The sequence below is a fragment of the Physeter macrocephalus genome, unplaced genomic scaffold (genome assembly GCF_002837175.3).
Source record: "Physeter macrocephalus isolate SW-GA unplaced genomic scaffold, ASM283717v5 random_614, whole genome shotgun sequence".
NCBI lineage: Eukaryota > Metazoa > Chordata > Mammalia > Artiodactyla > Physeteridae > Physeter > Physeter macrocephalus.
In genome coordinates, this window is record NW_021145833.1 from 1 (window position 1) to 19,152 (window position 19,152).

The 19,152-nt window shown below is 46.4% G+C and overlaps 1 protein-coding gene, 1 long non-coding RNA gene and 7 other non-coding genes across 9 annotated transcripts; 5 read left to right on the forward strand and 4 right to left on the reverse strand.

Moving 5' to 3' along the window:
• The first annotated feature begins 1,080 nt into the window (after nt 1-1,080).
• On the forward strand, nt 1,081-2,025 carry LOC102995587 (olfactory receptor 4D11-like). Its single transcript, XM_007120857.1, has one exon. The coding sequence runs from the start codon at nt 1,081-1,083 to the stop codon at nt 2,023-2,025; it is 945 nt and encodes a 314-aa protein (XP_007120919.1).
• A 4,927-nt stretch (nt 2,026-6,952) lies between these two features.
• TRNAV-UAC (transfer RNA valine (anticodon UAC)) lies at nt 6,953-7,025 on the reverse strand. Its single transcript has one exon. It is a non-coding gene; the product is annotated as a tRNA-Val (tRNA).
• A 291-nt stretch (nt 7,026-7,316) lies between these two features.
• Nucleotides 7,317-7,404, forward strand: TRNAR-UCU (transfer RNA arginine (anticodon UCU)). Its single transcript is given in 2 exon segments — nt 7,317-7,353; nt 7,369-7,404. It is a non-coding gene; the product is annotated as a tRNA-Arg (tRNA).
• A 349-nt stretch (nt 7,405-7,753) lies between these two features.
• Nucleotides 7,754-7,836, forward strand: TRNAL-UAA (transfer RNA leucine (anticodon UAA)). Its single transcript has one exon. It is a non-coding gene; the product is annotated as a tRNA-Leu (tRNA).
• Nucleotides 7,837-12,568: 4,732 nt separating this feature from the next.
• On the forward strand, nt 12,569-12,641 carry TRNAK-UUU (transfer RNA lysine (anticodon UUU)). The gene has a single exon. It is a non-coding gene; the product is annotated as a tRNA-Lys (tRNA).
• Nucleotides 12,642-13,504: 863 nt separating this feature from the next.
• TRNAF-GAA (transfer RNA phenylalanine (anticodon GAA)) lies at nt 13,505-13,577 on the reverse strand. Its single transcript has one exon. It is a non-coding gene; the product is annotated as a tRNA-Phe (tRNA).
• A 2,272-nt stretch (nt 13,578-15,849) lies between these two features.
• Nucleotides 15,850-15,922, reverse strand: TRNAK-UUU (transfer RNA lysine (anticodon UUU)). The gene has a single exon. It is a non-coding gene; the product is annotated as a tRNA-Lys (tRNA).
• An 848-nt stretch (nt 15,923-16,770) lies between these two features.
• Nucleotides 16,771-18,912, forward strand: LOC129391890 (uncharacterized). Its single transcript, XR_008616725.1, has 3 exons — nt 16,771-16,943; nt 18,037-18,117; nt 18,651-18,912. It is a non-coding gene; the product is annotated as an uncharacterized lncRNA (long non-coding RNA).
• Nucleotides 18,913-19,051: 139 nt separating this feature from the next.
• Nucleotides 19,052-19,124, reverse strand: TRNAF-GAA (transfer RNA phenylalanine (anticodon GAA)). The gene has a single exon. It is a non-coding gene; the product is annotated as a tRNA-Phe (tRNA).
• Between the last annotated feature and the right edge of the window lie 28 nt (nt 19,125-19,152).

Sequence of the window (19,152 nt, forward strand, 5' to 3'; positions counted from 1 at the left end):
TGACGTACAAATGTAAGTGATGAAAGGAAGGGAGCCTGAGAAAGAAAAACCATTCGTCCAGTGTCCTGGAGGGTGAAGTCCTTGCCAAGAGCCTTCTGGGGAGTAGGGACTATAGCTATCAGTTGCCATGTCCCAATCTTGGGCCATGGAAATCAGAGGAAAACAAGACACCAAAAGAAGGGAGGCTGGAAAAAAAAAAAAAGAAGAAGAAGAAGAAAGAAACAGTGATGTACTCAATTAAATTGTCTTAGCTGCTGCAAAGCTAGTTATCTTAGGGAGACAGGAAACCGTAAACTGGTTCTTTGGCCTTAATTTAGTGCTGATCACCGGTATCGTGAAAATCTGGCCAGACTATGCCAAACAGATGGTCTCCTGTGGAAGAAGATGAGAGAAGAAACTACAAGCTTCCATTAGAGCCACAGACTGTGTTTTATATTTTTCCCCTGCGTGTGTTTCCCTCTTCCTAACAATTAGATACATGAGTGTGCATAAAAACAAAAGCAAAGCTAGTCTCTTCACTTCTCAGAGCATTCAGTGACTTTTTAAGAGGCATATAGAATCTGTAAAATGATGAGCCCGTAAAATTTTTAATAAGAATTTAATAACGTACTGATTTAGGAGCTTCAATGAATTACACCCGTTGGAAACCCACTCTTTGGTTTGCTCTGAGAGAACTCAGAAAATGCCATCTACTAGAGATAGAATTGTAGGCATCCCTGCCCAAAAGAAAAATAACCATAAAAATAACCCCAAGGCTGCCTGGTCATATAACTCACACTCCTTTTTTTTTTTTTTTTTTTTTGTGGTACGCGGGCCTCTCACTGTTGTGGCCTCTCCCGTTGCGGAGCACAGGCTCCGGACGTGCAGGCTCAGCGGTCATGGCTCACGGGCCCAGCCGCTCCGCGGCATGTGGGATCTTCCCGGACCGGGGCACGAACCCATGTCCCCTGCATCGGCAGGCGGACTCTCAACCACTGCGCCACCAGGGAAGCCCTCCTTTTGTTTTTAATGATATCTTTTCTATATTCTATTTTCTGTTTTCTCTCCAGGTAATTGAAGAAGAAGAAGAAACATGACCCGATGGAACAGGGAAATTACACAAGGGTGAAAGAATTTATTTTTCAAGGACTGACCCAGTCCCAAGAGCTGAGCCTGGTCTTATTTCTTTTGTTATCCTTGGCGTACACAGCTACCGTGATGGGAAACCTCCTCATCGTTGTCACCGTGACCTGTGAGTCTCGCCTTCACACCCCCATGTACTTCCTGCTCCGCAATCTCTCTGTCTTGGACATCTGCTTCTCCTCCATCACTGTTCCGAAGGTCCTAGTAGACCTTCTTACAAGGAGAAAGATCATCTCCTTCAATGGTTGCACCACACAGATGTTTTTCTTCCACTTCCTCGGTGGGGCAGATACTTTCTCTCTCTCTGTGATGGCCTTTGACTGCTACATGGCCATCGCCAAGCCCCTGCGCTATGAGACCATCATGAGTAGGGGGCGGTGCACTGCCCTCATTGTGGCCTCCTGGGTGGGGGGCTTCATCCACTCCATCGTGCAGATTTCCCTCTTGCTCCCAATCCCCTTCTGTGGACCCAGTGTTCTTGACACTTTCTACTGCGGTGTCCCCCAGGTCCTCAAACTCGCCTGCACCAACACCTTTGCCCTTGAGGTCTTAACGATTTCCAATAATGGCTTGATCTCTACACTGTGGTTCATCTTCCTTCTTGTGTCCTACGCAGTCATCTTGACAATGCTGAGGTCTCACACTGGGGAGGGCAGGAGAAAAGCCATCTCCACTTGCACAGCCTACATCACGGTGGTGACCTTGCACTTTGTGCCCTGCATCTACGTCTATGCCCGGCCCTTCACTGCCCTCCCCATGGACAGAGCTGTCTCCATTACCTTCACTGTTATCATTCCTTTCCTGAACCCCATGATCTACACCCTGAGGAACCAGGAGATGAAGTCAGCCATGAAAAGATTGAAGAGGAGATTTGGACCTTACGAAAAGAAACAGATGCCATAGGGGACTTCCCTGGTGGTGCAGTGGTTAAGAATCCACCTGCCAATGCAGGGGACATGGGTTTGAGCCCTGTTCTGGGACGATCCCACATGCCCCAGAGCAACTAAGCCCATGTGCCACAACTACTGAGCCCATGTGCCACAACTACTGAGCCCACGTGCCACAACTACTGAAGCCCATACGCCTAGAGCCCCTGCTCTGCAACAAGAGAAGCCACCGCAATGAGAAGCCTGTGCACCGCAATGAAGAGGAGACCCCACTCTCCATAACTAGAGAAAGCCCGTGCACAGCAACGAGGGCCCAATGCAGCCAAAAATAGATAAATTTATTTTTTAGAAAAAGAAATAGATGCCATGAAGTCCAGATTGGAAGAGTCAGAACTGAAAAGTATTTTCTCACAACACAATAGAAGACCCCAATCAACAGACCATCGTGAGGCCAGAGTTTTCCCCTTGCCCTACAGCAGAATCCTCTAACAAGGATGGTCTGAAATAATCGTCTCTGTAAGAATTTCTCATGGCGTGGTTGTCAGCAACTTAGAGTCTCAGATCTGTAAGTTGTCAGCTCTGAAAGGGACTCTAAAGCTTAAATCACTCAGACACCTCATTTTACAGGTGAGGAAATGAAGTCTGAGAGAAAATTACCTCTCAGTCCTTGAGTTGTGGCTGTACCATGTGTGCAGGCCAAGCAATAATTAGTAAAATGATCTCCAGGGACCAGGAGTCCAGGCTAAAAGATCCAGCCACCCCTCCCTTTGTGGAAATTTTCCATTGCCCACCGTGGAGGATATGAGTTCTGTTTTTCTAAGGAAACCTTTGGGTTTCCCTCACAGAAGCTGAGATAACTTTCATATTTTTTCAAAGTTTTCATAGCTAATAAATGGCTCAGGCAAGGCTATAGATCTGAGATCTCTGACCATCAGCTAAAGGCATGTCTGACTACTCCTGTTGCCCCAGGCAGGATTTGAGGGCATCTGAAACAAGCTCTTCGATAAAAATTTTTCCTCTATTGTAACGTTATGAAAGGCACTTTGTTGTCTTTATCTGACCGAGGAGTACATATGGTAAGGCTTCCGTACCTCTAAGAATTTCCTGCCATTTATTCTGGGCCAGCCCTCAAGGGAGAAAGGAACCCTATCCTGACCGCTTCGCTAGAATGTGCCTGAATCACAGGTGCACAAGAAGCAAAGGCTTAAGAATAAACTGACTTTCCATTATTCAGGGACTGATTGTCTAGAAGATTACAAATCAGCCTATTCTAAATTCTTCCTCGTTCCTCTTTCTAGCATTTTCTCGAGAGCCTCCGCATTAAGAGAATCGAAACAATAATGAATTCCAGTGGGTCTCCTGGCAACCCATTATTTTTGTCAAGTAAATAGATGAAAACTGTAGTCAACTAAAATTTGGACTGGAAGTACTGATCGGTCTGTTATATCCCAGTCTAATCTCCCAGCCATGTCTGATGGACAGAGATGTAAGGGAAGTAGAGAGCCATTTGCATAGAGGGATTCAGGAGGGAAACATAAGCAAGGGAAACTTGCTCCCAAATCCAGCCCCTCCCAACCAGCTCTACCACTGCCTACTGTTGCTCCCTTGGTGTTGCCCTGAAATTCCTGCTCGTGGGATATTTCATAAATTAGACACAGTTCATGGGGTTCAAGCTAGATACAACACCACTGAAAGCACACAACTCACACCAGGACTTGAACCCTGCCAAAACTCAGATTGGGTCTTGAACCCACTGTCTTTTAATTGAGATCACACACCTGGCTTCAGGACTTGCTGAAGTTCAGGTTCTTTATGTCTCAGTGCAGAAAGAATTCAGTGAGAGGCAAAGTGATAGGTAAGAAGTGGATTTACTTAGAGAAATATACACTCCATAGACAGAGTGTGGGCCATCTCAGAAGGCGAGAGGACCCAAATATGGGGTCGCTAGTTTTTATGGGCTGGGTAACTTTTTTTCTTTTTTTTTTTTTTTTTTTGGCCTTGGCATGCAGGATCTTAGTTCCCTGACCAGGGATCAAACCCATGCCCCCTGCAGTGGAAGCATGGAATCCTAATCACTGGACCACCAGGGAGTTCCTTGGCTGGGTAATTTCATAGGCTAATGCATGGGAGGAGTTTTCTAACTGTCTTGGGGAAGGGGCAGGGACTTCCAGGAATTGGGCCACCGCCCACTTTTTGGCCTTTCATGGTTGGCCTCAGAACTGTCACGGTGCCTGTGGGCATGTCATTTAGATGCTAATGTATTACAAAGAGCATATAATGGGGCTCAAGGTCCACTGGAAGTCAAATCTCTAAATCCATTCTCAGTATTATCTCACTAGGGACTAATTTCAGGTGGTCTACTGGCGCAGCCAAAGGCACCAGGTGTCATCCCAGAGTGGAAGAGATGTAGGACAGGAAAGCTGCAGTGGGTGCATGTGAGGGAGGTAAATCCAAGTCTGGGGTGTAAAGGTAGCCCAGAGACCCAGGTACAGAAGGGTGGAACACTTCAGCAAGGTGGCAGGGGCAACACAAGGCAGACGCTATTGACAAAACTCACATTTGCTCATGTCTGATCCTGGACTCATGGATGCTTTACTAAAGCTGGAAGAGCTTTTAAAGATCTACATTTGCTTCTTTTGGGTGGTTGTTACTTCCTACCTAGAATTAAAATCATTCACCACACTTTTGACTTCAGCCTTGAATTTTGTACCTAATTACCCATGTAACAAAAACATCGGAAACAATTCAAGCTTCCCTTGGAACCAAAGAATACAGAATCATATTCTGCCATAACTAGTATATGCCTTTATCAACAGTAGCAGCTACTTTCTTCCTTGTGAATCATTTTTTATTACCAAAAAACAAAACAACAAAACCAAAAAACTTCCCTTCCACATACCTTTTTTAGCATTTAGTCTTTACTTTCTAGAGGCACATAGTGAATTGAGGATTCACAAGAGACTAGTTCCAGGAAAAAAAAAATACATACACACACACGTGTACACACTTTTTACTTTGAGACTATCCCAGGATACACACACATACACACACAAACACACGCACAAACACACACACACTTACTTTTAAGAGACAATTAATTGATTACTGGGTTCCTAAAAGACCACAGTACTTTGGAGAGAAGCAGTATACATTAAAATCTATTTCCCATGAAAATGTGTTCCTTCTCCTTCCATGTAATGAGAACGTGTTGCTTGACAACAATCTTTTAACATATGGATTCTAACACAGGGTATTTGCGTTTTGGCTAAATCGTTCAACATCTCCCACCTTGGGAGATGTTGGGAAGCTGTATTTCTAAAGAACCTCTTAAATTTAGGAGCAGTGTCTACAGAGCAAAATGTTTCATAATGTCTTCTCACCACTAGAGGGACCTATTCCTTTTCCATGATTCTCCCTTTGGCAGACGTTTAAGAATTTTACTGAGATTTTTATTTCCAAAGACGAAGCCTCAAAACCTATGTCAAATGAAAAAAAAAGAAAAGAAAAAAACACAACCTAAAAGTGGAGAATTATGTTTTATTCAGCGGACTTACCGAGGACTTAAGCCTGAGTTACAGCCTCTCAGGTAGCTCTGAGGGACTGTTCTGAAGAGGTAAGAGAGAGCCATGATATATTGGAGTTTTTGCAAAAACAAAAACAAAAACAAAAAAAAATAGTCAAACATCAAAAGAGTACTGGTGATTAAAGAAATAGACATCTCAAGTTAATGAATTTAGCACCTTTCTATGTATGAGAAAATGCAAGCGTCTGGGCTTAATTGAAATCATTCCTTTGATCTGCACCTTAATTGTCTAGGGCCAGTGTGTGACCTTGGGCCATTACGTAACTTCTCTTAGTCGTTTGTAAAATGGGTTAGATAATAATGACTATTCAAGATTTCCGCTATTATTGTTCTACATAGTGATCCACCCCAAAACCAATGACCGAGGAATTCCACTACGGTATCGTCTGTAAGACTGAATACAATTTAACCGCTCATCAAAAAGCACAGACTAAAGAATTAGGATCTATCCAAACACCGGAAGTGAAAAGATGAGTGAAGGCTTAAGAAGGAAATAGAAAGGTTTCTAGACTGTTGTTGGGGTGGAGCAGTACCTCTGGCAACGCTACCTTTGTACACTAATCATAAGTGATTTATAAAGAAAACGTACAGTTATACTGCTGATCCGGGGCCCCAGATTCAGCTGTTGGCTGGAACAAACAGTAAATGGGGCTGGGGCGGCGGCAGCATTCAGTTTTCTCAGGCTGACACTTTCACTGAAACCAGAGTCACTTTAGGGATGCAGCCTTGAGCTGCTAAAAACGATATTAGTGTTAACTGTTTTTTCAAGTCTTATAGGCCGCCTAGTTGAGAGGAGGGCTCAGAGGAGCCCAGCTAGAGTTTAGTCAAAGGGAAATTCTTTGCCAGAGGGAAACAGCACCGTAAAACACGTGAGGGTGTTTGAATTCTCCACCATGAGCATAAAATTTTCAAAAAGTTTTTTTAATTTAAATAAAAGTACGAGGTCAGTGGATGGAAGTAATCAACAAAGGAGAGAGGTGACCTTCGGGATTACCCCTGAGTGGTGGCAGCAACACTGAAAGATGGCAAAGCAGGGTTTAGAAGGAGGGGAACCGGACTCCTACCCAGGCACCTGGAGGCAGAACTGCGGGCGGTAGTCGGGAGCGCGCAGGCGCAGAGACGCGCGATGACCTGAGCAGGGCGGGGCCGCTTGCACCTGCCTAGTGGCGCCACGAGGGGGCAGCCTTGGTGGCCGATGTGCGCGGGCACCTCTGGAGCCTAGCCTGCGCTTCGGGACGCAGCGCGGAGCCCGGTTGGAAACGGCAGCATCTCCCACTTCCTGGAGTAAAACTCAAGTTCCGGCTGGCAAAAAGAAACGTTAAAAGTTAAATTATTCCTGTAAAAGGGTAAATCCGTGCTGTGGTTCCACTGGGGCTCGAACCCAGGACCTTCTGCGTGTAAAGCAGACGTGATAACCGCTACACTATGGAACCTCCCGTTCAGGGCATGCGACAGGATAGAATAAAGACTTTTTGTTCACACAAAGACTTTCCTTCCGATGTGCAATGAGGTTGAGAGTTGATGCCTGGCGATCGCTCGCGAGAAGAAACTTTCAAACAGATTTCAGACTTTCAAGCGCAATGCCCATCCACGCTTCTCCTTGGCGACGCGGGCTCCCCAGTTTATCCGAGAAAGAAAGCGTGGCCCGACGTGCCGGCGACCGTCCCCAAGACAGACGCCGCTCCTGCCTTGATGTAAGCAACGCGGAGGAGTCTTACTCGTCGGGCTCTGTGGCGCAATGGATAGCGCATTGGACTTCTAGACTATGATGGAGGCATTCAAAGGTTGTGGGTTCGAGTCCCACCAGAGTCGCTTTTGTTTTGATAAGGAACGAGCTAGGAGGAAGACAAACACATTACCAACGATTTCCGATGAGACTCGCCCACTTTGAAAAGGAACCCATTCCACTTTCCTGTGGTGTCCTCAGACGTGACTGTGTTAGGAATTCTGCTACTTGAGTCTTCATCGCTTTCGTGTGGCTCCGGTTTCTGGTGACTGGACATGAGGAAATTACAGGATGTGATGAAAGTTACTGAGTTTCCCATCCCCCCCCATCCCCGTATTGTTCTTTTACATAAGGCATAAAATTTTTAAATTGTTGTGCAACTTTTCGTAGCTTAGTATTACTCAGGTTATGTAAAGAAAGCTAAAACTGGCGGGTACCAGAATGGCCGAGTGGTTAAGGCGTTGGACTTAAGATCCAATGGATTTATATCCTCGTGGGTTCGAACCCCACTTCTGGTACAAGTCGCTGCTTTTTCTGACCATTACTACATGATTCATTTTTTCCGAATTCCTGAGGGATTTAACGATTGTAAGCCGTCCATTTTGCAGTCTGAGGCGTCCAGCCTGAGTGGTTAAGTGGCAGTGATCTTTTAATCTGAAAGTTTATAGCAGACGTAGAAAGTGTAGCAATAGCTTCAGAACCGATGGCTTGGAAGGTAAAAAGGAAACGTCTGCGTGAAACTGTACTACTTTGTAGGGGAGGGGGTGAGAGGTACCTTGCGCAGTAAAAACGTTCACTTTTTGAAATAGCGATTATCTAAGATCATGCTATGTGCCAAATACCGTTCTAAACGCTGAGGTTGTGGGAATGCAAAGATTTAAAAGAAAAGAAAGTAAACCAAACAGCAAATAACATTAAGAAAAGAAAAAAAAATAGAAAGTCCTTAACCGACAAGGTTTTTGTCCAGAAGCACTTACAGCACAGAGGGAAGAGATGGTTCATACAAGCAGATAAACAGGAGGATTTCAGATGGGGATAAGCTCTTATAAAGAATTAAGTGGGGTGGCACGATAGAGTGGCATAGAACTTTTTCAGGACAAACTTATTCCATTTGATTATAGAAATCATTCACCTTGACAGGAATGTTCTCCCCTCTCTCTACCAAACAAAAACTTCCAAGGACCAGTTCTGCGCCCTCCTCCTCCACGAAAAGCCTTCCCTGACCCCTGGCCCGCAGTCAACTGTCCATTCATTCATTCAGCAGTTTTTGAGAGCTTGCTTGGATAGCAGTGGAGACGTACGGAGAGGTCCTGTCCTCACAGCAGAAACATTCTAGGAGGAAAGACAGACCATTAAACAGGTGTTGAAGGCAGGTTGTGGTGGAAGCAGCAATACGGACAGTCTCAGAGTCCTCGGGACCCAACCCCCTCTGGAGAGGATCAAGCAGAGATCTCTGCGGCAAGTTCTGATCCCTGTCTTTAAGGATCAGAGGGAACTTCCCAAACCAAAGAACTTAGAAAGTGGGAAGAGGGGGGTATTTCAAGATGGCGGACGGGGGGATGGAGGGGTGGTGCGTAGGAAAAAAAAAACAGGATAGTTTGTTAAATGAAATTACACACAGCTCCAGTTAACTGTCTCTAAGCTAAGCAGCCCAGTTCCACACCATTAACACTTGATTATACACAGTTTGAGACTTTTGTTCTCAGGGTTCAATGCCTGTCAATCTAGTCTGCCTTAGGGGAACAGGAAACAAATCTTCACGCTCTCCTGCGTTACATTCAAAGCTGAGTACAGAACTGTTGTAGGAAGCTGAGGTTAGACCAAAGGCTCACTAACTCTCCCAGAGGATTGGCTTCATCTTACAGGCAATTTTTTGTTTTTTTAATTTTTCTTGGCTAAATCCAGCCATGTCATATGATTCTTAGGGATCTACATCTTCATTTGTGAAAAGCGCACCTAATTCACTGGTGATTTTTCAATACCAGTGTAGGGGAGCAAAATTTACCACCCCAAAATGTCTCTCTGGCATGCGGATTGTTTAGAGCTGAAAACGATCAAGGCCCAAAAGACTGGGGAAGAAAGTTTGACTTTCGACCTTCTCCCTAACTGCCTAAAGAATGTAGATGAAGGATCTGTTCCAGGAAAGGAGTTATCACCATCGATTACTATAGTACGAACCAGGTGGGTAGACAGGGAGAAACCTAGCAAAGTCTAAAAGTGTTAAAATTCCTCTCTGTGTCCCATGGTCTCTGCATGGCCCAGCAAACCGTGGTTTACCAAACATTTGCTTTTCCATCTTCATGCCAATTTCCTTCTTCCCCTTTGAGGTTCCAAATCACTCTCCCCAACATCCTCTTTTGGCTTTAGCTGAAGATAATATTTAAGGTGAGGTTTTCAGACATTTCGGTGAGTTACTTAATTTTCCTGGGTCCCTTCCATGTACACATATTATTAAACTTTTGTTTAATTTTCTTCTGTTAATCTGTCTTGTCAATTTAATTTTTAGACCAGCCAGAACTAAGAAGGATAGAGGAAAAAAGTCCTTCCTCCCCAACACCGGATACTCCCCTCCAAAACCCTGAAGCATGGAGGGAGCCTCTACTGGGAAGGAAATTGGCTTTTCACCTTCCTCTGCTGGGATCTGTAGAAAACAGAGGATCAGGGATGCTTTGATCTAAAGGGCTGCCTATGTGATCTCAGAAGGATGGAATAATCTAACTGACAATTTTTTTCTTCTTCATTTATTTTATTATTGAAAACAATACATGCTTTTTTAATGCAACAATGCAGATGTACGTAAAGGAAACAGCGAGAGACTCTTCTCACACACTTCATTGCCGTTCCTCAAAAGGTGGTCATTTTTATCAGATTGCTTTCTACCCTTAAACATCTCTTATGTATATGCAAACAACAAATATACAAATATATATAATTAAAGGATATATATTCATATACACTTCGTTTGACTTTTCCACAAATATTATATCATACGTATGGTTTAGCACCTTCTGTCATTTTTGTTTAACATAACGTGACTATCTTTCCCTAGTGGATTACTTTTTCAACTTTGTTCGTAGTTCCTGAGGTTACCAACTGGAGACGGAACCGAGCTCAGTTTCAGCTGATCTCACTCAAAAGTCAGTGTTCAAGAGACACAAGGGTTGGTGCTTTCTTCAGGAAGCCGGCAACCTGGGAAGATAGCAAACTAGTGTCCCGAAAACCATCTCCAAGTTGCCATTAGAGGGAAAAGGGTTTTATAGGGAAAAACCAGGAAGTTTCAGGGGTGTGCAGGTGCGGGCTATGTGCAGAACAGCACAGACAGCTCCGATAATCATCTCAAAATTATTCATGCGGTGGTCTGGTCGGAATCACCTTGTTTTAAGCACAGTTAATCTTCAACTCCAGGGTCGGTTTGGTTCCACTTCCTTGAGGCGAATTTCTAGAAGTATACAAGTCATAGATTCTGTACTGCCCAAGATGGAGCAGCTTGTGTCAAGGCTACGGTCTGGTCATCATGCAGTTAGCTTTTTCCCTCTGGTGGTGGTTTTAGTATCTGCAAAACAGCTCAGGAATGTGCATCAGACACTGTTGTCTATGTCCTTCAGGGAAGAACTAAAGATTCTGTGACTCCTATACGGCTGATCTGTTTACATTGTTACCAGTTCTCCTGGCCCAACTGCTAGCTTTTGTTACTATATGTTCACATTCTTCCAATCCTTACCTCTTGAGCTAGCTTTTTCTGACTCTTGGGAGGCCTGGGAGACTAAAGCTTTGCTACAAACAAGAGGCAGGTGGAGCACACCAGGTGGAGTTCCGGGGTCTCTGTCCCAGGAAGGCCGGCCCCCTAGGGTCCTGCTCGGTTACACGGATACATTTCTCCATAAAAGACTGCAGACGTCATCCTTCCCCCACAGATTTCAGAGTGTCTCTGAAATCCGAGGACAGCTAAGATGGTTATGAGGCTCTACCCCATAGGTTTCCCTTGCCTTCCCTTTCAAGGGATCTTATCCAATGCCTCGATGAATAACATGGCAATGCAAAAACAGGAGTAATGAAAAAATGCGCCTATTAGTGACAACTGAAAAACACACAACCTAAAACTTGAGAGTTCCGTTTTATTCAGGGACCTTACTGAAGGCTATAGCCAGGGAATCGGCCTCTCAGCTCTGAGGAACTGTTCCAGGAAGGTAAGGGAGGGGCCAGGATACATAGGATTTTTTGCTGGGGAAAAAAACCATGTCGTTGAACATCAAATGATAACTGCCAAACACAGACACACAAAAAACAGACATCTCAAGTTAATTATTTTAGTGCTTTTCTAAGTATGGGAAGACGCAAGGGTCTGGGTTCATTGAAATTATGCCTTTGACATGCATCTTAACTATCTAGGGCCTGTATCCTGTTTTTCTCCATCCTGAATTCCCCTCTGGGCGCACCAACAGGGAAGGTGCAGTGGCTGGTGGCTTGATGGCTGCAACGTTCGTTGTTTAGTGGAATGGTAGGAAAATTTTTGTTTTTGTGTGTCCACATTAGTTATATGCAGGACACAGCTGCCAGGGTAATGGGACTTCCTAAAAATATAAACTCCAACCTGATCCAAACCTTTCAGTGGGAGCTTCAAGGGAAATGTTCAGATTCTCTGGCGAAGGTCCTTTTCCTTTTGCTCAACATTCTCTTCCCAAGCCTTCAGGGCCCCAGTCACCACTGGTAGCTCCTCTGGGCATCACCTCCCGCTGGAATACTTGGCAGGACGCTTACTTCTGGTGTTGACCTGCTTCCCACCATCAAAGCGCTTGACTTCTGTTTGGCGTGCCTTCCCGCTCCACTGAGGACCAGGACCGGGTCTTGGTCCTGGATGGGTTCTGACTAATAAAGATTGGAGACCTAATCGATTACTCATAAGATTCCACCCGCAAGACCCTCCGGGGCTCTTCACAGACCAAGATTGGATTTAGAAATCCAGACGTCCTGAATCTGGAGAATTCCTCCTGGCATGTTCCCTTTAGGATGCGAGGGGCGGGGGCGCTGCTGGCGTGGAAGCATGGTCTGACAGGCAGTTATTTTCTTTATAGTCTTTCTGCAATGGGATCAGAAAAGATTCTTTCGCCAAACGCCTTCCCGACCTTGATTTTGCAGTTTCACCACTCACGTAATCAACAAAAAGACTCAGGATTTTAATCGAATAGGAAAAGAATAGGGCCACGTGGTCTATTTTCTGCGGATAGACTAGGAGGCAGCTTGCTCTCCCGAGCCCGGGTAGCTCAGTCGGTAGAGCATCAGACTTTTAATCTGAGGGTCCAGGGTTCAAGTCCCTGTGCGGGCGGTTATTTTAAACTCCTAAAACAAATTTGAGTGTGTGTCCACACCACTCTCGCTGAGCAGGTGTGAGGTTATGCAGAACACACGCTTGATTCAGCCCTGCTGGAGTTTACAACCCGGGCCAGACCAACGGTGGATTTGGCAGCAAAAGTGGAAGGTGAGGAAAGCGACTGATAACTTTCTCTTCCAACCTCAGTCTTTTCTCTTCCAACCTTGTATGATAGATATTTTGTCTTCAGATATATTTCCTTAAAACTAACATGTATTATTTTATATAGAAAACATCAACAAACACATAACCAAGGAAATTGCACCCCTGTCGTCAGAGTCCCGGATGGTAGTAATGCTCCTGGCAGTACACGTGCAGATTTCGGCACTAAGTGATAATAGTTCACGCACTGTTTATTAAAAGCGCGGTGAGAAAACTGGGGTTCCAGGAAATATTTCAGGTCAACACACGTGCTTATAAATCATATCTTCAGCCGAGAACCATTCTTCGCCAAATTTCTAACACGCTGATAGGACCCTGACTTGCGTGTATAGACAAACGTTTTTGAAGTCTTCATGTCTGTCGTCAATGAGAAACACTTGCAAGCCCAGCGTAACTATACTTGGCATCAAACTCGAGACCTTCTACGTGCAGACCAGAAGGGGTGGCCATCACGCTATGAAACGTCCGGCACATAGTCTAAGTGGACTGGGTCCAGGTCATTCCATGATTTGTGATATCTTTAAGAGGTTTAAGCTCTTAGGATCCTCGCAGTGTGTGGGATCGGGGAGGGAGGTGAGCCTTCAGGGGAGACACTGTAAAGGAAAGGAAGGTACTCCAAACTCCAGTCCCGTCCCATGATGAGTCAGCAAAAACCCTGCCGAAACCCGGGATCGAACCAGGGACCTTTAGATCTTCAGTCTAACGCTCTCCCAACTGAGCTATTTCGGCGAGGGCGATAGGCCTTTCGACCCTGTTAAGGAAACTTAAAAGAAAAAAATAAAAAAACTAAGAAAAACTTTCTTTCACCTCTACCTTTCCAATTCCCAATTTCACCTTCCAAATTGCATCTTATTTTAGCTCTGAGATTTCGAGGGCAGGGAGTGAGAAAAAGAATTTCTGTCATGTGGGGAAATTGTCCCAGGCTACATATTCTTGTCTTCCTAAGGCTTTTTCTACGTCTCCCCAGGACCCTAATAAGAGGAAAGACAGCCGCCTACTAAGTGCCTACTGTGTGCCCAGCACGTCATCTACGTGGTGTCAGTTCAGTCCCCACCCCCCCCACCCCTGCCTTAAGGTTGATATAATATGATAATTTTTCATTGAAATAACTAATTTGCCCTCAAATCATCCAGAACCGAAGCAGAAGCTATTCAGCTCCAAAGCTCGAAAGGTCTTGGTAGAGAGAGACTTTGATTTGTCTTTTCCTTTTTATTTTTGGTGCTTTGTATTGTTTTGCTTTTTTCTCACTTTTCACCCCTTGGTGAAAGGGAAAGGGAGTGAACTTGAGGACAGGAAGGAGGAAAGAGCCAGGAGGTCTCAGTGCTCTCCTCCCCTTGTGCTCTCCTTCCCCCCACCTGGTGTGTTCTTGTTCAGTCTGGAAATGATCGGAGCAAAGAGACTCCACTTTTCAAGGTTGCCAGAAATGGACTTGATCACTTTCCAGGGGACTTCCTCAGGAAGAAGAGGCAAAATCCGAGAGTTTGCCTCAGCTCCCTTACTTTGTTCCCCTGGAACGCCACCTGAGCGCCATGATTCATTTCCTTCCAGAAAGAAGCCCACTCTTCCTTGGGTCGGTGACAATTGCTCTCTCCTCAGCACATACCAACCAACACAAGTCACATGAATACGGGTTCATGATCTTCAAGTATTGGGAACATATTTCTTTGAAATGGTTTCTTACCTGTTTCAGTGTGTCTTTTGTTCCCTCCCTAGACTGAAAGCTCTTTAATAATAATAGCTGCAATGTACTGCATGCTCGCTTTGGGGCAAAGACTCTACTAAGCACTGTTGCATGCAGTTACCTCATTTAATCAGCACAGGTTTATGAGAGGGATGCTATTACTATTATTCCCTTTCTCCTGATGAGGAAGCTGTGCTTTGGAGAGAAGAAAATTGTGGGTCTGTGTAGGCACAGGGTAAGGCATTCAGCTTGGAGGGTGAAGGGGTGAAGGCCCTGCCTCCCACTTGAGTTCTACGTCCACCTTCCCCCTGCCCCACCAATCAGCGTTCTTTGGGTGCGTTAGGTACCATAGTCCATCACCTAAGAGGGCAGCTGACTCAATCAGCCCACATCCCCATCCTGTTAATGAGTTCAAGATCGCCTTTCTTCTGTTGCCTGGCAGAAGCAAGGAAGGCTCAGTCTCCAGGTAAGCAAGGCTGTACCTGCTCCCTTCACCTCACAGGGAAGATTAGTTTAGTCTTGGTGGATCCATGCCTGAGCTCTTTTGTCCACAACCCGACTTCCTCAAAACTTCTCAGGAGCCAAATGCTGTCCTTATTAATTTGTAGTCAGTGGGAGATAACATTTTTGTTTTTCGAACTCCAGGACACTTCGCATTCCAGCCCCTCAAACGCACTCTTTCCCAGCAGGCACCTCCTTCTCCCTCCAGCAGAAGCTGCCATCTCAACCTCAACTTCTCTCTGGATTCAGGGTCACGCTTTGGGGGTTAGCGGAGCGACTGGACCTCGGTAGAGAGGGGGAGCTGCCCTGCTTGGTGCTTCCGTTTCTAGATGGCACCTCTTCCTTTTCAGAGCGCAAAAAATATTCTCTAGAAGGGTAGCAAGGTGGAGTGGAAGGGTGCAGGATCCGTCCCACGGTCCTCAGGCACCCAGAGGGAGGGAACCCGAGAGAGAGGGTCTGCAGGGCTCGCTCACGGAGAGCGAAGGGAGGCGGCGACTGCGGGAGCCCCAGCGACTTTCTGAAGGCTTCGTCCCCCTTTCTTTAATTGCGGCAGTGGTTGAGACCAAGCAGCCCAGTCGGCGGCTGCCGAGTAAGCCAGCTTATTGAGACCCTACAGCGATGCACTGCGAATCTCCTGGAGGCCTTTGCACAAAGGCCAGTGGTGTCTGCCTGGCTTTTACGCCCGGGAAGTGGTTGGAAACGCAGGGTACACGCTCCACATTTTACTCCCTTTTCCAAAGGCAACCGGCTAAAAATCAGAGGCCCCTAAAGCTAGTTCTCACTTTTAAAATACCTGTTAAAAAAAAAAAAGGAACACTCCGCCCGAACAGGGACTTGAACCCTGGACCCTCAGATTAAAAGTCTGATGCTCTACCGACTGAGCTATCCGGGCTCACGAGGAAACTCTCCACTCCGGTGAGTGAAAGCCAAGTAATCGTTTGCGCTGCAGCTAATGGGCGGGATATCGAGTGAGTTTCCGGACTCCTCCTTTGTGTGTGATTCAATCCAATTCCAGTCCAGAGATCCCACGGCGCCGGGCAGGCGAAGTGGGGAGTATGGAAAGAAGGTAATTAAGTCGTTCTCTGGCAGATGAATACAGATTTCTCAAATAAAACAGAACACGTCCTCTTTTATATAGAGACCCCTTGGCAAACGTGAATCCTGATTTCTGCAAAACCCTGCGGAGGGAGGAGAAGCCGCTTACTCACTGTCCCCGCCCCTCCGCGATTCCTTGCCCTAAACCCAAAGCGCACAGGGTCGGAGACCACAGTTCAGTGTTAAAGGTACCAAGCTGCTACTTCTCCCGAGAAGCGCCACTTCGCAGTTCCTTGTTCCCATCCTAGGCGCCCACGAAACCGATGAGCTGGAAGAGACGATCTGGGATCCAGCCAGAAGTGGTGGCAGCCACCACCGCCCTGGTCTCTGAGAGCGCGCCCGCGCCCCGCTCGCCACCCTCTCCCGCCCCGCCCCCACGGGCCTGGCCTTTGCGCACGCGCGCTCACCCCACTCTGGGTAGGCTGAACCCACCTCCCTCCCCTTCTCACGCGTACACGCCACTATTTTCGTGCTACAGATCCCGCTATACCTTTTCAGTCCTCTGGGCCTTGGCTCACGGTGTTCCCTCTAACTGGAATGCAACCTCCCTTTCACTTCTTCCCCTTCGTCCGCCCAAAGCACTTTTGAGGACTCAGCTTAACCGCCATCCCACCGGGGAAGCTCTTGGTGACCCGCACCATCCCTGTTCTCCTCCCCTGCACTGTGGAGCTACTATAGAGCTGGTAGCAGACCTTTGGGACGATGTAATCAATGCTTTAATAGAGGAATATATACTTTGGTAACACCGAGGAATGACTAGAAGGTGGGTAGAGCAGAACCTGGCCGGAAAAAAAGACATTAGAACTGTGCCTTGAAAGGTGAGTAGGGGTATGCCAGGCTTGCGAGCTTGGTGATGCAGGCAGACACACCTGTCTTCTTCTCGGCGCTTCTTGCTTGTATCCAAATACTTCCCAAAGGGATTCCTCAGGCTGGAAACTGGGAAGGGTTTGCCCTTTCAGGGCAAAGGCCCAACATTTCCTAGGAGTATGGTGCCCACCTTCTTGGTCCCGAGGTGGTTGACCTTCGTTCAGAGCACTTTTTCCTCGGGAGCAATAATAAAAATCTCACCCTTCCCTCTTACCTGTGTGTAACACTTTAAAGCATGCTGGCTGGCTGGATAGAGATTTATTTATTTATTTATTATTGGCTCAGGGCATTGTGGGGGCCGTCAAGTCTAGAATCTGTTGGGTTGGCCAACAAGCTGGAAATTCAGGTAAGAGTCGATGTTGCATCTTGAGTCCAGCTTCAGCAGGGCAGCCAGCTGGAGGCTCAGGCAGGCTTTCTGTGTTACAGTCTTGAGGAGAATTCCTTCTGCATCAGAAAACCCCAGTCTTTGTTCTTAAACCTTCACCTGATTGGACGAGGCACACCCACATTATGGAGGGTAATGTGTTTACTCAGAGTCTACTGATTTAAATGTTAATCACATCTAAAGAATACCTTCACAGCACCACCTAGACTGGCATTTGGGCACCATAGCTAGCCAAATTGACACATAAAATTCACCATCACACATGCCGACATACATCATGCAAAGTTTGAACTGCCCGATCTATTCATCCACCATTTTGTTTTCCTTCCTTTTGATGATCATTGAATTTTTCAGAGTCCCTTAAGCAAAATGCATCCTTCCACCCAAGAGCGCAAAGTTTTGGGGGGCTGAAGCCCCTCATCAGCAGGCATCTTGGCACGGATTAACAGAAAGGGGAGGACAAATAATAGGTCCAAAAGCAATAGTTCTTCATGTAGCCTTTTATGTGAGGACTAGGTCTCATTCTTCTCTCCCCATGTCCCAGCCTGGGAGCTGGCAGAAAAGAAAGCATTCCCTGAACGTGTGTCCCATTGCACTGCCTTGAATGGAGTGGCTCATCATCTTAACACGATTTTTTTTTTTTTTTTTTTTTTTTTAAGATTCATTCCAGCTTCCAAATCTCCCTTTCCTCCACCCCCATTCCCAAGCCAGAGCGGACAGCTCTGGAAGCCTGGGACCAGGTGAGATGGCTGATTCCTGGGGTGTTTCCTGGTTATCCCCACCAAGGTCTTGTCGGGTGGTGATGAGAACAAATCAGCTGATGGACGCAAATGCATTTTGAAACCTGAGAGATGAGAATAAGAAATTACCAGTCTCTTCTGAAATCCACTTCGTCCTGACTATAGTTTCTGAGTATCTTTCCGGGGGCGCGGTGTGGGGTGGAGGGGCGCATCCAGAGATGTGTGGGGATATGAGGTACAATAGTGCTTTGCGATTTAGCGAATAAAAATACAGTTAAATTTGAATTTCAGAAAAATAACTTATGTGTATTATGTCCCATGCCAATCTTTGGGAGGCTTATACTAGAAATACTCATTGTTTCTCCGAAATTCAAATTTAATTGGGCTCCTGTATTTGATTTGGTAACGCTAGTTTAGACATAAACCAGAAAGGAATTCCAACCCTACCCGACCCCGCCGCCGCCCCCATCAGCAAAAGCTGTCCTTGTTATTGTTAAACCCCAAGCTGAAATCGAGGATTTCTTTCTGTGCAGCCCCGCGGCCCGCACGTGGTGGCTCCATGACCGCCAAATCCCCCTGCGGAGCCCCGGCGCGCCCGTCCCAGCGGAGAGAGAGTCCAACGCCGGCAGCTCCTGGAACGTGGTCGGAAAGAAGCCGGCGGGCTGGGGTGAATTAGAAAGCGAACGGCGCACGGTGTGTGGGGAGAGCCCGCCGGCCACATAGAGCAGCTTAAAAGCAAAGACATAAATCCCTTTACGGTTTCCTCCTTCCCAGAGAAAAGAAAGAAAACCGGCCCGTCCTTCCGCATCCACCCAAGCACATTATCATCCACGGGCAAGTGAGACCTGGGTGGCAGCCTGAGATTTCCCCCCCCCCCTTACAGAGGGGGAGACGAGTACGCATACTATTGAGAAGAGGATAGTCACAGAACCGTTGCCGAAACCCGGGATCGAACCAGGGACCTTTAAGTCTTCAGTCTAATGGTCTCCCAACTGAGCTATTTCGTCTTTCCTTGGAAGAGGTTTTCCTCATCTC